Below are 15,161 nucleotides of genomic sequence, written 5' to 3'. Positions count from 1 at the left end.
CGGATAAAGCCACGCCTACTTTCCCCTCAACCAGCTGCGATTGGCGGACGCGCCCCAGCTCGGGGCTTCATTCACGAAGTCAATGAAACAAAGGAGCAGGGAGCTGAGCTCGTGAAGGCGGCGATGCGCCAATGGGAGGCCGCCCCCGGGCGCTCAACGGCCTGAACGGCCGCGCGGGCGGGGCTGCGCGGGGCTCCGCATGGGCCGGGAGCCGCCACCGGGTGAGACGCGGGGCCGGAGGGTCGGGGACTCGTCCTGGGACCAGGGGAGGCTCGTTCTTGGGCTCGGGGAGTTCTGTCCCGCTCGCTTACTTTAGTTCTAAAAGCGGCACGGAGCTTCCTTGGAGTCCCGGTTCTTCCAGCCCTCTCTCCGGTGGGGGGTGCCCCGCTTGTAGCCCCCGCCCTCGGTAGCTGTTGCCGGCCCGCTGGTAGCCCTCCTCTGTGCTTTCCCCAGGTGCGCTCCGAGAGCCGGCAGCTCCGCGGCCGCGGAGGTAGCGCCCGGGCGGCAGGATGAAGGGGTACGTGGACCAGCAGGTGCCGTTCACTTTCCCCCAGGTGAGTGGTGGCTCTACCGGGAGTGGGATGGGGCTCAGGGTCTGGGCGGCCCCCTCTCGGAGTCCCGCGCTGATCCGCTCCTCCTGCAGCCGCCGCCGGGCCATGCGGGCTCCGGGTGCCGGACTCCGACGAGCGCTGGGAAGAGCCCCATGGAGCCGGGCTTACTGCCGGCGCAGGATTCGGAAGGTAAGGGTGGGGGGGTGCTGGCGGGGGAGGCTGGGGAAGGCTCTGGGCAGGGGCCGGGTCCTCCCCCTGTGCCTCCGCCCCCACCTCCCCGTCCCGCCCGGCGTCTCCCCGCTGGAGCATCCCGCTGTCCCTCCCCAGAGCTCCACTGAAGAAACCTCTCGCTTTTCGTGCAGACCTCTTCCAGGACTTGAGCCAGTTCCAGGAGACTTGGCTGACAGAAGGTAGGCTCCTTCCCCTCGCTCTGTTTTGGTTTCTTCGTCTTTCGCTTCTTTGTCTTTTTGGTGTTTGTACTGTTCCTTTGCTTTGTTTGCCCAGCTCCAAACATTGAGGATTTTTTTTCAGGCTTGCCAACCTCTGCGCTGTGTAAATGAAGAAGCATGAATCACACCATTGTGCTGGGTATTTGCTTATGAATGGAACTTGGCTGCCAGCCCGTTTTCCTGGTTACAATTTTTGTTTCAGCCTCTACTTGTAACCGGTTTGATTTTATGCTAATTTGTCGCTGATCTTTGTTAGTTACCAAAACAATTCTATTTTCTTAAACAAACAATGAACTGTTATTTTAGTTTGGGAGCCGAGGTGCTTTTCCTAAGGCTTTTTCTTTTGGAAGATAATTCTCTGCAAGTACCATCCTGGAGTTCATCGTTCTACATTAATATCTAAACTGTTTTCTCTCTTGGCTTCAAAGAAGAGAAAGCCTCAAGTGCTGGGGAGTGCCGTTAATTCCGAGTGAAAATGGTTCTGGGCGATGTAGTGAATTTGTTCTCAAATTGTGAATTTGAATGAAAATGAATTTGTGAATCTGAATTTGTGCTTCAAACGATCTGTTTTGTAGAGGAACTGAAAAGGTTTCCTTAAGGACAGACTCGTGGTCAATAGGAGAGCGCTCACTGTGATATCGGTTCTCAATGGTTAAATAGTAGTTAAGTAAAGGAACATCTTTGTGGTTCTTTTCAATTTGGAGTAGGCAGAACTCAGTGAGGATTTAAGGGTACAATAGAAATTAACTGAGGCTGTTCTGGGGTTGAAACACTGCTAATTTGGAGCAGGAATGTCGGTATTAATTACTGGCTGTCTGTTGGATCTATGGAGCTGCATGCTTGCTTGGGACTGATTTCTCCATTGAGATTTTTATATCAGTCAGATTGCAGCAGTCTTTCAATTTTGAGTTTTCTGATGCTTGATAACGTTTTCAAATATTAACCCAAAGAACTGGTGCCCATTGGTGTGAATTCATTCCCACTCTGCAGATGGTCAGTGCCTCAGGTGGAAGGGAGGCTGCACTGAGGTCTCATAGCAGTGGATGGAGAAAGGGAACTGTCATTAACGTGTTTCATTACCTATAATGCAAACCTTAGAGGAAAAGCAGCAGCACGATGTTATCATTGCTACTGAGTTCCTTCTGCTTGGAGGAAAAACTCTTTAATAGCTCTGAAGATGGAAGGAACTTTAGGTTGTGCTAACAGCTCTGCTCTTTGCATCCTGCCAGATGAAATCCCCCCCTTCTCACTCTCTTTATAAGTCTGAATGCTCCACAGCTTTAAAATGCCTTTCGCTCCCATAACTTCAAACACTTTGCTGCTTTCTGTGAGTGATTCCTCACGATGCACTCAGCAATGATGTGCTGTGCTCTCCATCTTCTGGGTGCAGCTGAGTGGCAGAGCATCCCAACATCTTGTCAAGATCCCACAGCTGAGGATGGGGCTCTGGGTTTCCTATCCCTTAATTTTATGCTGCAGTCACAAGAAGTGCAGTGCCTGCAGCGCTCAGTGCCTCATAAAATGTAATGACTTTTATTTTTGATGGGCACGTGGACTATTCTTGAAATTACTAATGAATCTTCGGAGCTGAGAAGACAAGATTTTAACGGGGACAAAATGAAATGAGAGGGTAGAGCCCAGAAATAAGAGCCATTAAAGGAAGGCTTTGGAGGTGGCTTTGTGCAGTGGATTATTTCTGAGAGGTGACAGTAGAAGTGGAGAACAAAAATCTGTTGGAGGCTGTTTTGTTGCTGTCTGATAACAAGCAGATCTTCTGTCCCCTTTATCCATGTTATCAGATTAAACCTCCAGGCTGAACGCAAGAGAAACACGTGTGAGAAAATGCCCTGTGATTTAAAAACTGCTGCATGCTTTCAGAAAAGAGGAAGGTTTTACACAGCTCATCCACATCCAGAATCTGTCAGAATGTGCTGATGTGAGGCTGGCAGATGGTGACGGTGCAGATCTTGGAATGAAGCTGTCAGCAAAGCGACGCGCGCTGAGCTGAGAAACCCAACCTCAGCTCGGAGGGTGTGATGGCATTATTTCTTCTCAGTCACTTTCTGTAGGTGGTTCATGCCGGGAATTGGGCAGGTTTGCTTCTGTTCCCCCTCCTTTTGTGACTTACGGTCCCCGTTAGCTGGCACATGGGTTATTTTAAGGAGCAGTGATTGCAGTGAGAAGAGCTCAGCTAGTTCCACTCTAATCCGCTGCCCGTTGTTAGCCTGGATTATTCCCTGAGGTTTATTTTTGGCATGTCTTGTCTATCTTGGCTTCACATGACCGAGATCAGTGGGCTTCCATTGCTCATCTCCCTTTACTCTCTCTGCATTGCTTTAGAGCTGAGTGCAGGCTTCTGTTTGTGCCGCAATATCCAGAGCAAGGTCTGCAGTGAACCAGCAGTATATTTTGTAAGTGGTTTTGTGACTTCAGCTGCAAACTTTCCTTTCCCTGCAGTTAAAGGGGCATAAAAATAATAGCTGGAAGTTATAAAATATTATTGCAACAGGCGTCTGCTGTGGTGAAGGTTCTCCCCAAGATGATTCCTTGCTGTGTGCAGTGAGGGCTGTGGGATGTGGGCTGAGGGAAGCAGAGCAGACTCATCAGCAAGGATAGGACTCAGCAGTGTTTGTGCTTGGAACGTTGGAAGGAATTATTCCCTGTATGGATGCGCAAGGGTGAAGTTAGGAATGCTGCTCTTGGCAAATGGGAGATGCAGGAAGTGCAGGAGGACGTGTGGCTGACGGCTGTGAAATCACAAGAGCTGGTAACTACAACAAACACAGCAGCACCACTTGGATATCCCAGCATTCTGGTGTCAAAACAGCCTACAGTAGCACTCTGCACTATGAAAGCATTTGGGTTTGTCTTTTTTTTTAATGTTAATCTGCCAAAGGCCCACTTGAGCACCTTGCAATCAAACTCCTTCCTCTATCGTGCTGCTGACTTTTTGCCATGAGGCTCTTTGTTTCGGCTGAGGGAGACATTAAGTCTAGACTTTGTGCTGTTAGTGAGATGCTGGAGTTGTTCAGCAATATCTCCTTCCAGGTATTGTTGTTTTCCTCCTAAATGTTGTCTTCCTGCCCATCTACAAGTGGTCTCCTATCCTGTTAGCAGCTATCCCCTGCTGCTGGAGCTGCTGAAAGATCCTTCCTATACAAAGATGTAGGTGTTTCGTGCTCTCCTTGCTGCTTTGGCACAGCCTTTCCAAATCCCTCAGCTGGTCAGAGCGTTTCCTTTGCTAAATGCTTTTTAAAAAGATCCCACGTTTGATGTTGGTTGGGAAAAGTGAATCTGGAGCTGGTAAACTTGCTGTCACCCTTTCTGCTCCCAAGGAAGGGGCAGGATGCTGAAGCATAGCTCTGTGGGCAGCAGAGCTGGATCCACAAAACCCAAAGGGAAGCAGCTCTGTGAGCACTGAAGTGCTCAGGTCTTTCCAGCATAGAATCATTTCTACTTTACTGTTAATTACACCATACAAAGTACCAAATCTAATTCTCTCCTCTCTTTCTCTCTCTTTACCCCTCCCCCTGGCAGCTCAGGTTCCAGACAGCGATGAGCAATTTGTGCCTGACTTCCATTCAGAAAACCGTAAGTGGCGTGGGGTGGCTGTGCACCTCAAGGGAGAAGGGCTGGATGTGTTTCCAGGATCCATTTACCCCCCAAAGGACTCTGCAGATGTGACACAGATACGGAGGCTGAAGTGCTCTGCTCAGTCCTGCTCTGTTGTGACAGTGACAACGAAGCCCCACTGTTCCCATTCACACCATGCAGGGATGTCCGTGTGCTCAGAGCTACCAAACCTTATGCTGAGCTGATTCAGTGGGTTTTGTTTTTAGGTGGTGCACGTGGGAACGATCAGGCATCCTGAAGAGCTTATAGAGGGCATTAATATGATAACCAAAGGTAGAATTTGTGCTGTTGCTCATCCCAGATTGGAAGGAGTTAGGCTGTGTGTGGAATTCTGGGTGTTGCATGTCCTAGGGGGGAACGCTCTGGGGCTCTGCTCACCCACATGAGCTCATGCTGCCCTTAGGAACTGAAAACACGTGCTGAAAACAGCCCTGTTTGCACCAGAGTGTGCAGAGCACAGCATTTGCATCCATCCTGCAGAGCATCATGCAGGTCTCACATGGGGCTGGGAGCTTCTGCCCATGGCTGTGCAGCAATTCCTGCTCCTCTCCTGCCCAAATGCCAATGGCACAGCAGTCACTCCACCCTCTGGGCAGGATGTAAATGTTCATTGACAGCCAACTGCAGTCAGCTGTGCTGTTATCCCATCTCTCTTCCTCTCTGTTCAGGACAATTCTCCCCATGAAAACCAAAACAAAACGCTCCTCCGAGTGGTTTTCTCCTCCTTCCTTCCCAGCTTGGCTCCAGGCTTGCTCTCTGAGTCATGCAGCTTGTTTCTTCCTTTCTTTGACCTAGAACTGAGAGGAGGGCCGATCCCATGTTCCTATCTCAATGAATGAGCCAGTTGTAATGCGATCTCCTGTTCCAGCTAGCAGGGGCCAGAAGGAGTGGGCTGCTCCCAGCACATTTTACTGCTTGAGGTTTCGATGGAGCTCAGTGTACTGGGCAGAGTATTTCTATTTGTGTTGGTTTTTGTTGTTTTTTTTTTTTTTCCCTGCAGGCTCAGCCAACACATCAGTGTTTTTAGGTGGGTTCTGCCTGTCCCTTTACAGGTGTGAACTTGTAAAGGTTTACTTTGGTGTGCTTTGGGAAGAGCAGCTCAGGGGTGCCCACGGGAGCCCCTCATCCTCAGGAAGCCAAAAGCAGTTTGAGGCTCTGCTCTCTGATGGATGTATTTATTTATTCTGATTCTGTCAGGTTGCTTGGATCCCTCTGGGTGCTGGCATGGTGCAGAGGGTGAAGACAGGCTTTCCTGGAGTGAGCTGAATCCCAAAGTGGGCAAACAGATCCAGACTAGTGGGCTATTTTTCCCCCCTCCTCTTGCAGAGATCTAATTCTGGAGCAGGGTGGGGAAGTGCTAGCAGTAAGAAGTGGTCAGAATGTTGTGTACTGAGGGAAAGAAGCAGCAGCCCCTTCCCCAACCCTCTTGTTAGCAGCTTGCTGAGGTGCTTAGGAACTGCCAGGCTTGCAGTGAGGCACAGCTGGTGCTCCCATGGCACAGGTTAGTGCAGAAACAAACCCAGCAAAATGAGTTATTTGTGGCTCAGGATGTGATCTTCCACCCTTCAAACTGTAATCACAGCTCTGGACATCCCACTGCTCGCAAGCAGGGTTGTGTCACCTCAAAGAGGTGGGAGGAAACTGGCAAAGGGACTGCAGCAAGCCTTGGGAAGGGCTCAGCCCTCATTTGGGAGACTGATCTCTCCCTTGTTTGTATAAACAGAGCTGGGCATTTCTTTGGGGTTACTCTTCCTTCCCCTCTAAGTGCCATAGCCTCCTACCAGCAGCAGCAGCAGCAGAGCCCATAGGCAGAAGATGCTCACCGCATCCCTAAGCCAGGGTGAGATTTCCAGAGGAATGGGTGAAGGAAGTTGAGTTCCCTGCTGGATTTAATTAAGCACAAGAAGTAACGCTACCCACATCCTGACGCTGAGAACTGCAACCCACGTTTGTTATTCATGAAACCTTAACCAGCCCAGAAATATTCCTCCTATTACAGCCTAGGAAAGAGGCTGCAGAGAGGATCTGCAAGCTGCTCTTCCAGCTTGGAGGTGGGTTTGGTGAAAACAGGGACCTGAAGTCAGGTTCTGTGTGAGCACTGATGAGGCTCTTCTAGAACAGGACCTCCAGTTCTGAGTTGGTTGTGCTTCTGGAAATGCTTTTTGTGTGAGTTCGTCTGGTGACTGCCAGTAATAGGATGCAATCTATAATAGTATTTTCCCAGGGAAAGCTCTCAGCTCATTGTCTACAGAAGCCTCACACTTATTTTCATGCAGGACAAACCATACAATCAGGAAATCCTCAGTGTGGCATCGTATGATTGCATTATAACTTAATGCAGTGTGACATGGTAATGCTACCCATAAGACATGTTTAACAAGTATGCCAACGGAAGAGAGTTTTGCCTGGTGATGCAAACCAGAGCTTTGCTTTCATGTGTTGAAAAATGGGATTCCTGCATGCAACCCCTCGGGACTTTCTCTGTAAATGAGAGAAGTTTCAGCTTGATTTTCCCACCTCTCCCCCTCAGTAGCTTTTCACAGCCCTCCTGCAAAGATTAAAAAGGAGCCACAGAGTCCCTCCTCGGACCCCACGCTGTCCTGCAACCACAAGCAGCCATTCCAATACCACAATGGAGAGCAGTGCCTTTACGCCAGGTAACACAGGGAGGGATGGGGGCTGTTGGGAAATGGGGTGCTGCAGTGTTATCTGATGAGCTCTTATTGCCACGACCTGACCTGGGGGAGGGCAGCGTGGTATGGATCTGCAGCACGGATAACACAGGGGGTTGATATTTCCAATGCATGGCATAGCAGAGGGCCAGCATCTTTTTTCCTCCCTAGTGTTGATGAGAGCAATACTGAGTGCATCATAACCATGGGATTGTAATGCTCCAATATGTTTGACTCCCCCAGTGCCTATGATCAACCCAGACCAGTTGGGATCAAGTCCCCTGACCCAGGAACCCCAATCCAGTCGCAGCTCCAGCAGTTCCCCAGACAGGACAGGAACTTCCTGACTCCTTCAGGGCCACCCCACCCCACGTCCAGCTGTGGATACCTCATTGAAAACAGGTGAACTGTGGCAGCCATTGGCTGGGTCGGTCTGTTTGGGTTTGGGAAAGAGAGATGGCTGCATCAGCAGGGCAGGGAGGGGACCGTACCTCTCTGCTCTGCTCTTGTGAGACCCCCAGAGCAACAAAGATGTGGGGTGGGTCCAGAGGTGGCCACAAGGATGCTCAGAGCCTACAACACCTCTGCTATGGAGAAAGGCTGAGGGAGAAGAGGAGGCTCTGGGGGAGACCTCATTGCAGCTACCTTGTACTTGAGAGGAGCTTATAAACAGGAGGAGAATGCCCTTAAACTAAAAAAGGGGAGATGTAGGTGAGATGGGAGGAGAAAATTCTTTACCCAGAGGGTGGTGAGGTGCTGGAGGTGCCCTTCCCTGGAGGTGTCCATGGCCATGGATGAGCCCTGGGCTGCCTGAGCTGCTGGGGGGTACCCAGCCCATGGCAGGGGGAGTGGAACCAGATACTTCCAGGATCCTTCCAGTACAACCAAATTCTATGATCCAAACCCAAGTGCTCACTTCCAGCAATCCCCCCAGCCTAAAGCACCTTGAATCCACAGCTGCTGCCAGGGGTTTGAAGGGAAGTCTGACGTGAAGCTCACTGTTGCAAACGATGGGCTGTGTTGTTGTTGTTGTCATTGCAAACACCCACTGTAGGGTTGACTCCCTGCCCCACCTCTGCGTGCAGCTCCTCCAGCCCATGCAGCAAGCAGCACGAGGCCTTTTGTCCCCTTGAGCAGCCCAACACCAGCTTAGAAGGCCAGGAAAGCATCCCATGCCCTCTCTTCTCTTGCAGCTCTGCCTACCAGCCACCTGTGGAGATGTGCCGCTCCTTCCCCTCCTCCCAGGGCATGGCCCGGGATGCTCCCATCACCTACCAGCGCCCCATATCTGAGCAATGCCTCCAGTTCCCCCCACAGGGCTTCAAGCAGGAGTTCCACGACCCTCGGTACGAGCAGGCAGGCAGCAGCTGTCAGTACCCAGCAGCCGTGGTCGTCAAGCAGGAGCAGGTGGACTACATGTATGACTCAGGTGGGCAAAGGGAGCTCCTTCTGACAGTGGCATTGGTTTGGGTGAGCCAAGTCCATGGGTGAACATCCATCATTGTTGGATTCTGGCCTTTCCAATTGTGCTTGGTTGCATCTTCAGGAGCTGGGAAGGTGGCTGTGTAGTGAGGAATGCAAGCAGTTCTGCTTGGGGTGCTAAAGGGGAGGTTGGGGCATTCGCTTTCTGTAAGGAAGGGATTTCTGGTAGGCTGAAAACTAGATATAGGAGCTCAAAGGTGAAGATAACCCCACTCAGACTAGATTTAAGGCGTGCACCTTGTTGCTTTACAAGAGAATAAGCAGCCTTTGGAGGAGGCTTTGCAATTCCTTGATTAACCTAGAAAAGGTTGGCTTATTCTTAAGCCTGTTTTGGCAGCCCTGGAGGTCAAACGTTCTTCCTCGCCTCATACTGAAGTTGAATGCCTTTGGACAACAGCTGATTTTGACAGGATGAGAAACCCGTTCTGACTGGAAAAGTGTTTTCCTGCCCACTCCTTTCTGGTGAAGCTGCTCCAGAAACTGCAAGGTTGTGCTCATTGTTACATCCTGTGCTTTGTGGTGAGGTCTGAACCAGATTTCAATTCCCCCCCCCCCCCCGCAGCCTTTCCAGAGCAGTGTGGGCATGTGGGATCGCATTCATCAAAACCTGAATCTGTAAAGCATGAGAAAGGAGCGCTGTGTTTGTAGGTAATTAAAAACCTGGGAAATGCTCATGCAATGCCATACTTCATTTCAGCCAGACTGGATCACTGCATTAATAAACACCACTGATTTCATTTGCATTAATGGAACCAAAACCGGCTTCTTGGCCACAGTCTCTGAAAACCATTTGGGCCTTTGCCCAGCCCAGTGCATTTAGGAGGTTTGGACAAGAATCTTGCATTCTTAGATATATTTTTATCTGGTCAGGTAATGCTGATCATTCTGGTTGGATTCCAAGGGCGAGTCCCTGAAGGCAGAAGTTTGGCTCTGCCAAAGGACTGGCAGAGAAACTGGAGTTGGGGCTTGTCTCCCTGCTTCATTTTCTGCTCTACAAGCTTCTCTTGTATCTTGGTAGCAATGCATTGCCACTGCCATAGAACAAGAAATGATGCAAATAGAAGCATACAGCCAGGGGACCTGTTTGCCCCAATGCCAAGGGATCATAGGAGCTGCTTCTCTGTGCCACCCAGGTCTGTGTTCTGGGTTACACATCTGTGCAAAGGTGCAAACAAGTGCAACAACAGACACAAGCAGATAAACTTCCTTTTAGCTCCTTGCAGCTGGAGGATGATGTGCACTGTGTTAAAAGGACCTTTTTTCCTCCCCTTTAGCTCTTTTTCTTTGTCTTATCTGCTTGGTAATAAGAGGCATCAGAAACAGGATCTTGGAGGAATCTCAAGACTTCTGCTATTCACTTCCTTCAGAAGGCATTTGGAGACCATAGCAGTGCCTACATAGAAGACCCTAACCAGATAAATTAATATGTTGGAGAGTCCTGTGCAGGGAACTCAACACTGGGTGCTGAAGTTTCCCATTGAAGGCTTTAGGAATGGAGGGGAGGGAAAAGATGTTCCCAGCTTCAAGGGGAGTTTCCCTCTTGAGGGGGACGTGGAAGCTGGCAGGAAGCAGAGAGGGAGAGATATGAGATCAGCGTGGATGGAATTATACCAAAAACCTTCTACCATTAACAGCAGAAAGGAAGGCATCCAATATCTCAGAGCCAGTACAGAACATCCACGTCAGGTCTTTGCAGCAGAGGTGACCCTGAGCTGCTCGGGATGCAGGGTTTGCATTGTACTATAAGGTGATGCTATGGGGCAGTTGTTATGGGGTAGTGCTATGAGGTGACCCTATGGGATAGTGCTATGGGGTGGCATTATGGGGTCACACTCTGTGCCCTCCTGGTCCCGTTCCTCTGCTCTGAATGGAGGCAGAGGGATTTCATTCACAAAAATGGAGGTGCTGGGATCACCTTTCACTGCTGCCTGGTACCCACAGCTGCTGCTGGAAACCTGAGTGCTGCTCCCTGCAGCAAAACCCTGTGCTGTGTGAAATAAACCTGCTGATGAGCAGAGCTAAAAGCTTGCCGCTAAAGCAGGTTGGCTGCCCCCAAGCTGGCCTGTCCCATGGCCACAGCACGGAGCTCAGTGCAAATCTCTCTGTCAGTGTCAGCCTCCACCTGCTTCTTCCCATAGGAGCAGGGCAAGGCAGAGCAAACAGCAGAGATCTCCGAGGGTCACCAACAGAAATCAAGTTCATGGTTCTGCAAATAGCTCTCTATGTGCCAGAGCAATTGGATAATTCTCATTTTCCACAAGGGAAAAATCTTATTTGTTTCTGTCTGAAGATGTGCTGCCCTGACAGTGCTCATCCCACATGCTGTTCTAGAGGGAATATTCCTTCTGCTTTCCTGTGTTTTAATGGAGGTTTTGAATTAATTCCTTTTTAGCAGACAAAAATCCATCACCCAAACTCATGTGGGAGCAGAGAATGCTGTGCCCCTGCTGATACCATGCTTTCACTGGGCCTTGCTGGGCAGATGGGGGAGAAAATGGGCAAACCCAGGAAACCTCTTCTTTGAGAGTGGTTTACGGTCGTAATAATGCAGAGTCTGTCAGCTCAAACACCCTTCTGCCCTCAGCATCAGCAAAATCTGTGGGCACTGATGGCTCTACGTGGGAGTATGAAGGACATGGGCTGCGTTCACCCACAGCTCCCAATTACAGCTTCCCATCCAGAGGGTGTTTGATACAGAAAATGCAGGAAACAAGATAGAGAGGATATAAATTATGGCACCAGGCAACAATATGTGCTGCACAGATATCTGAAGGAGTCTTTCTGCTTGATTTTTGGGCTCTGATCGTTTTTTGCCTTCATGTTGGCTCTATTTCAATGGGAAGACGCTGTGTATCAGCACCTGAATGTTGGCTGCTCTCTGTTAAGATCTTCATAGTGCCCCTAAAACAAACCATAATGCCTCCTCACCTGTGAAAACAGCACCAGAGTGCATGGTTATCTTATACTAGGCTTCAGGTAAGAGAGAGATGTGCAAACTGAGCCTGTTGCCCCAGACCTGATGGGAAGGGCTGTTCTGGAGGAAGCCAGGTAGCGCCATGGAGATCAACTGGTTCAATCCATGGTACAAAATGTGGTGAAGATAAAGTTGTAGTGGGGTGGCTGGGCTGTAGGAAGGGCTCTGTCTGTCACCTGAGAGCTGTGCTTGTGCTGCCCTGTCTGCTTCTGACTCCTTTGTGCCTTCCTTCCCCTTCCAGGCTGCAGCTATGACAAGCAGATGAGGCCCTTTGCTGATGATGTCTGCGTTGTTCCAGAAAAATTTGAAGGTTAGAGGAAGAGTAACTTCTTTTAAATGGGCTTATCCAGCCTCTGTGCTCACGGCTTGGCCACTGCCTGTGCTGCTCATAGTGCATTCGCTGTGATTCATGAGCAGCTCTTTGGCACCCCATTTCCTGAGCATCTTTAGCAGCACATTCTAACGATTGTATCTTAATTGGGAAGTGCATCAGAGCTTCTAGAAGAGCTGCTGGTGAATTTGCCGCTTTGGTTAACGTGAACTGAAATATTCTGGGTAAGCTTTTATGGGTTGTGCTCTCTTTGCAGCTGTGTTTTACCCTCAGAAGCACTTTGTTTGTCCCTCTCAGCAGGTGACATCAAGCAGGAGGTTGGAGGGTACCGGGAGGGCCCCCCCTACCAGCGGAGGGGATCTCTCCAGCTTTGGCAGTTCCTTGTGGCTCTATTGGATGATCCCACCAACTCCCATTTCATTGCCTGGACTGGAAGAGGGATGGAGTTCAAGCTGATTGAGCCAGAAGAGGTGAAGCCCTCATGTTTCTCTGCATGCTCAGGGGGAGCAGCTGCTGACCCCCAAGACCCCCAGGTCCAACCTCAGCCCACCCCCACTGTGCCCACCAGCCATATCTCACTGCCACATTTTCACTGTTCTTAATGTCCTGCAGGCAATTGGAACTGCTGAGCCTGTGCCACTGTTTGAGCCTCATCCTTAAGTGCTGTAAATGTTTCTATATGGACTGCGGTCCCCTTTATCCAAAGTTGATCGGCTGAATGATGTTCTCTGTTCACAGCTGCTCACGTGCTCTGTGGTTTTATCCTGCAGGTAGCCAGGCTGTGGGGCATCCAGAAGAACCGGCCAGCCATGAACTACGACAAGCTGAGCCGCTCTCTTCGCTACTATTACGAGAAAGGCATCATGCAGAAGGTGAGTTTGCAAAGAGAATCATAGAATGGCCTGGGTTGAAAAAGACCACAGTGCTCACCTGGTTTCAACCCCCTGCTATGTGCAGGTCACCAACCAGCAGACCAGGCTGCCCAGAGCCACATCCAGCCTGGCCTTGAATGCCTGCAGGAATGGGGCATCCGCAGCCTCCTTGGGCAACCTGTTCCAGTGCCTCACCAGCCTCTGTGTGGAAAAGCTTCCTCCTAATATCCAACCTCAACCTCCCCTGTCTCAGTTTAAAACCATTCTCCCTTGTCCTGGTCACTATCCACCCCCATAAGCAGAGCTGGAGATTTTGTGCCACTTGTGATGGTCCTTTTGAGAGAGCCAGGAAGCCTTGCAGGTGCACCATCTCCTTGGGCTCACTGATTTACTCACTCCCTATCCACTCTCTGCAGCAGCTAAATGAGGATGGTGCAAAGGAGCTGAAGCTGGGAACGACACAAAGACATTATGGCTCCTCTTTGTATTATTTTCCTGCATATCAGTAGTAAGAAGAGCTTGAATTTAGGCAGCTGCAAAGGTGGATGATCAGCTGAGAGAGAGATCCACTGCCTGCGGCTTGGCCCCGCATGGTGGGGATGTTCTCTCCCAGATCCAGGACCCTGGAGGCGATAACTGTGTGTGTGACACCGTGCTGGGCAGTGAGGTGGTTGGCAGCATCCTCTGCTCTCTCTCTCCCTGCAGGTGGCAGGGGAACGCTATGTCTACAAGTTTGTGTGTGAGCCTGAGGCTCTGTTCTCTCTGGCCTTCCCTGACAACCAGAGGCCGGCCCTGAAGACAGAGCTGGAGCGGCAGATCAGCGAGGAGGACACGGTGCCTCTGTCCCACCTGGATGAGAGCACGGCTTACCTGCCTGACCTTGGGAGCCTCCCCCCGCAGCTCTACGGCAAAGGCTACACCTACTAGAGCTGCTTGGAGCTGTGTGCCACCCTGTTTGTGTATATAAGGAGATGTCTGGTTAGTATCCAAGCTGTATAGGTGTTTTCCCAGGCCAGCCTGGGGCTGCACGGAACTATGATACCTGCTGTGGGCAGGAGAAGGGTTCAGGTTGATGCATGGATGGATAACCAGCAGGAGGTTAATGGGGCTGCTGGGTGCTGGTGGTGCCAACCCCATATCTGGCAGGATGGGGCCACTCCTCAGTGTGAAGTCATCACCTGAGCAGGGCAGTTGCAGCTTCCCAGCATCACAGGTGGTCGCTGCCTCCAGCAGGAACCCACCTACAACATCCCCCCCCTTGGCAGAGGTGATGCCATCCTGTTCAGCTTCTTCTCACAGCTGGGGATGCCACAGCTGCTGCTGGCTGTGTTCTTCCAGTGCTGATTCCCTGGGTATTCTGCCCTCAGCCAGAAGCAGCCCAGACCTGTGCAGATTCACCTCCTCAGGGCCAATCTTCCCTTCTGCCCAGGAGAACTGTGCCATGTGGCTGCAGACCAAATGCCTCCTCCTGAACTGCTTTGTTGGCACTGAAAAGTACCCATCTTGTACGTGCATGCTCCTGCATTGCCACCTCCTTGCCTGCAGCACCTCATGCCAGGGTTGCTACATATTTCTGAGCTGGGCAGCTGAAGATTAGAGGCCACAGTGAGAGCACTCTCAATGTGCATGGCCCTGAAACCAGCACAGGGCAACCACAGAGCTGCCTGATGTGCTGTGCTGGGTCTGAATCAAATCAATGTTGTTGCCTCTGCCACCTGTGCAGCAGTGTAGTGTGGCTGTTTCAGCCTAGAAAGGGCTAGGACCATTTCTAGGATCTTTGGAGGCTCATGGGCTTGGCTAGAAAATCATCTGAGGTGCGAAAAGTATCTGAGAGGGAGGGGGAAGAGATTATGAAAAGGCTCTGTAGAATAACTTAAATCAGAGCTCTTATCAGCTGAATTTAGACCTAACCTCTGCATGCATTTACCTCTTTAAAGGAAAGTCTGAAGTGGTGGAAAGGCAGATGTATCTGCATCCTAAGCAGCACTTTAACTGTTTTTCCACTACAGTGAAAATTCACAGTGAGCACCGCATCCTCAGGGAGAGGTGCTGCACTTCTTAATTAATAATTCCAATCCCATTTGGGTGAGGAGCAGCGTGGTGAATCTGTACCAAAACAGACTGGAAGACCCATTCCCTCTGTGCTTCAGCCCTGCAGGGCTGACAGCAGCCCCTCCTGGGGGGGCATAGGAGCAGC

The 15,161-nt window shown here is 50.6% G+C and overlaps 1 protein-coding gene across 1 annotated transcript; it reads left to right on the top strand.

The window, feature by feature from the left end:
- Positions 1–509: 509 nt before the first annotated feature.
- ETV4 (ETS variant transcription factor 4) lies at positions 510–13,891 on the top strand (the record flags this gene model as incomplete). The annotated part of the gene is made up of 11 exons (XM_079547262.1): positions 510–554; positions 644–740; positions 914–961; positions 4,538–4,591; positions 7,164–7,290; positions 7,549–7,707; positions 8,499–8,734; positions 12,003–12,071; positions 12,390–12,562; positions 12,863–12,964; positions 13,670–13,891. 11 exons carry the CDS (start codon positions 510–512, stop codon positions 13,889–13,891), a joined length of 1,332 nt encoding a protein of 443 aa, XP_079403388.1.
- Between the last annotated feature and the right edge of the window lie 1,270 nt (positions 13,892–15,161).

This window comes from Tetrao urogallus (assembly GCF_951394365.1).
Source record: "Tetrao urogallus genome assembly, chromosome: 26".
Lineage (NCBI taxonomy): Eukaryota > Metazoa > Chordata > Aves > Galliformes > Phasianidae > Tetrao > Tetrao urogallus.
Note: the sequence above shows the minus strand (reverse complement) of the source record. Positions and strands in the feature narration are given on the sequence as shown.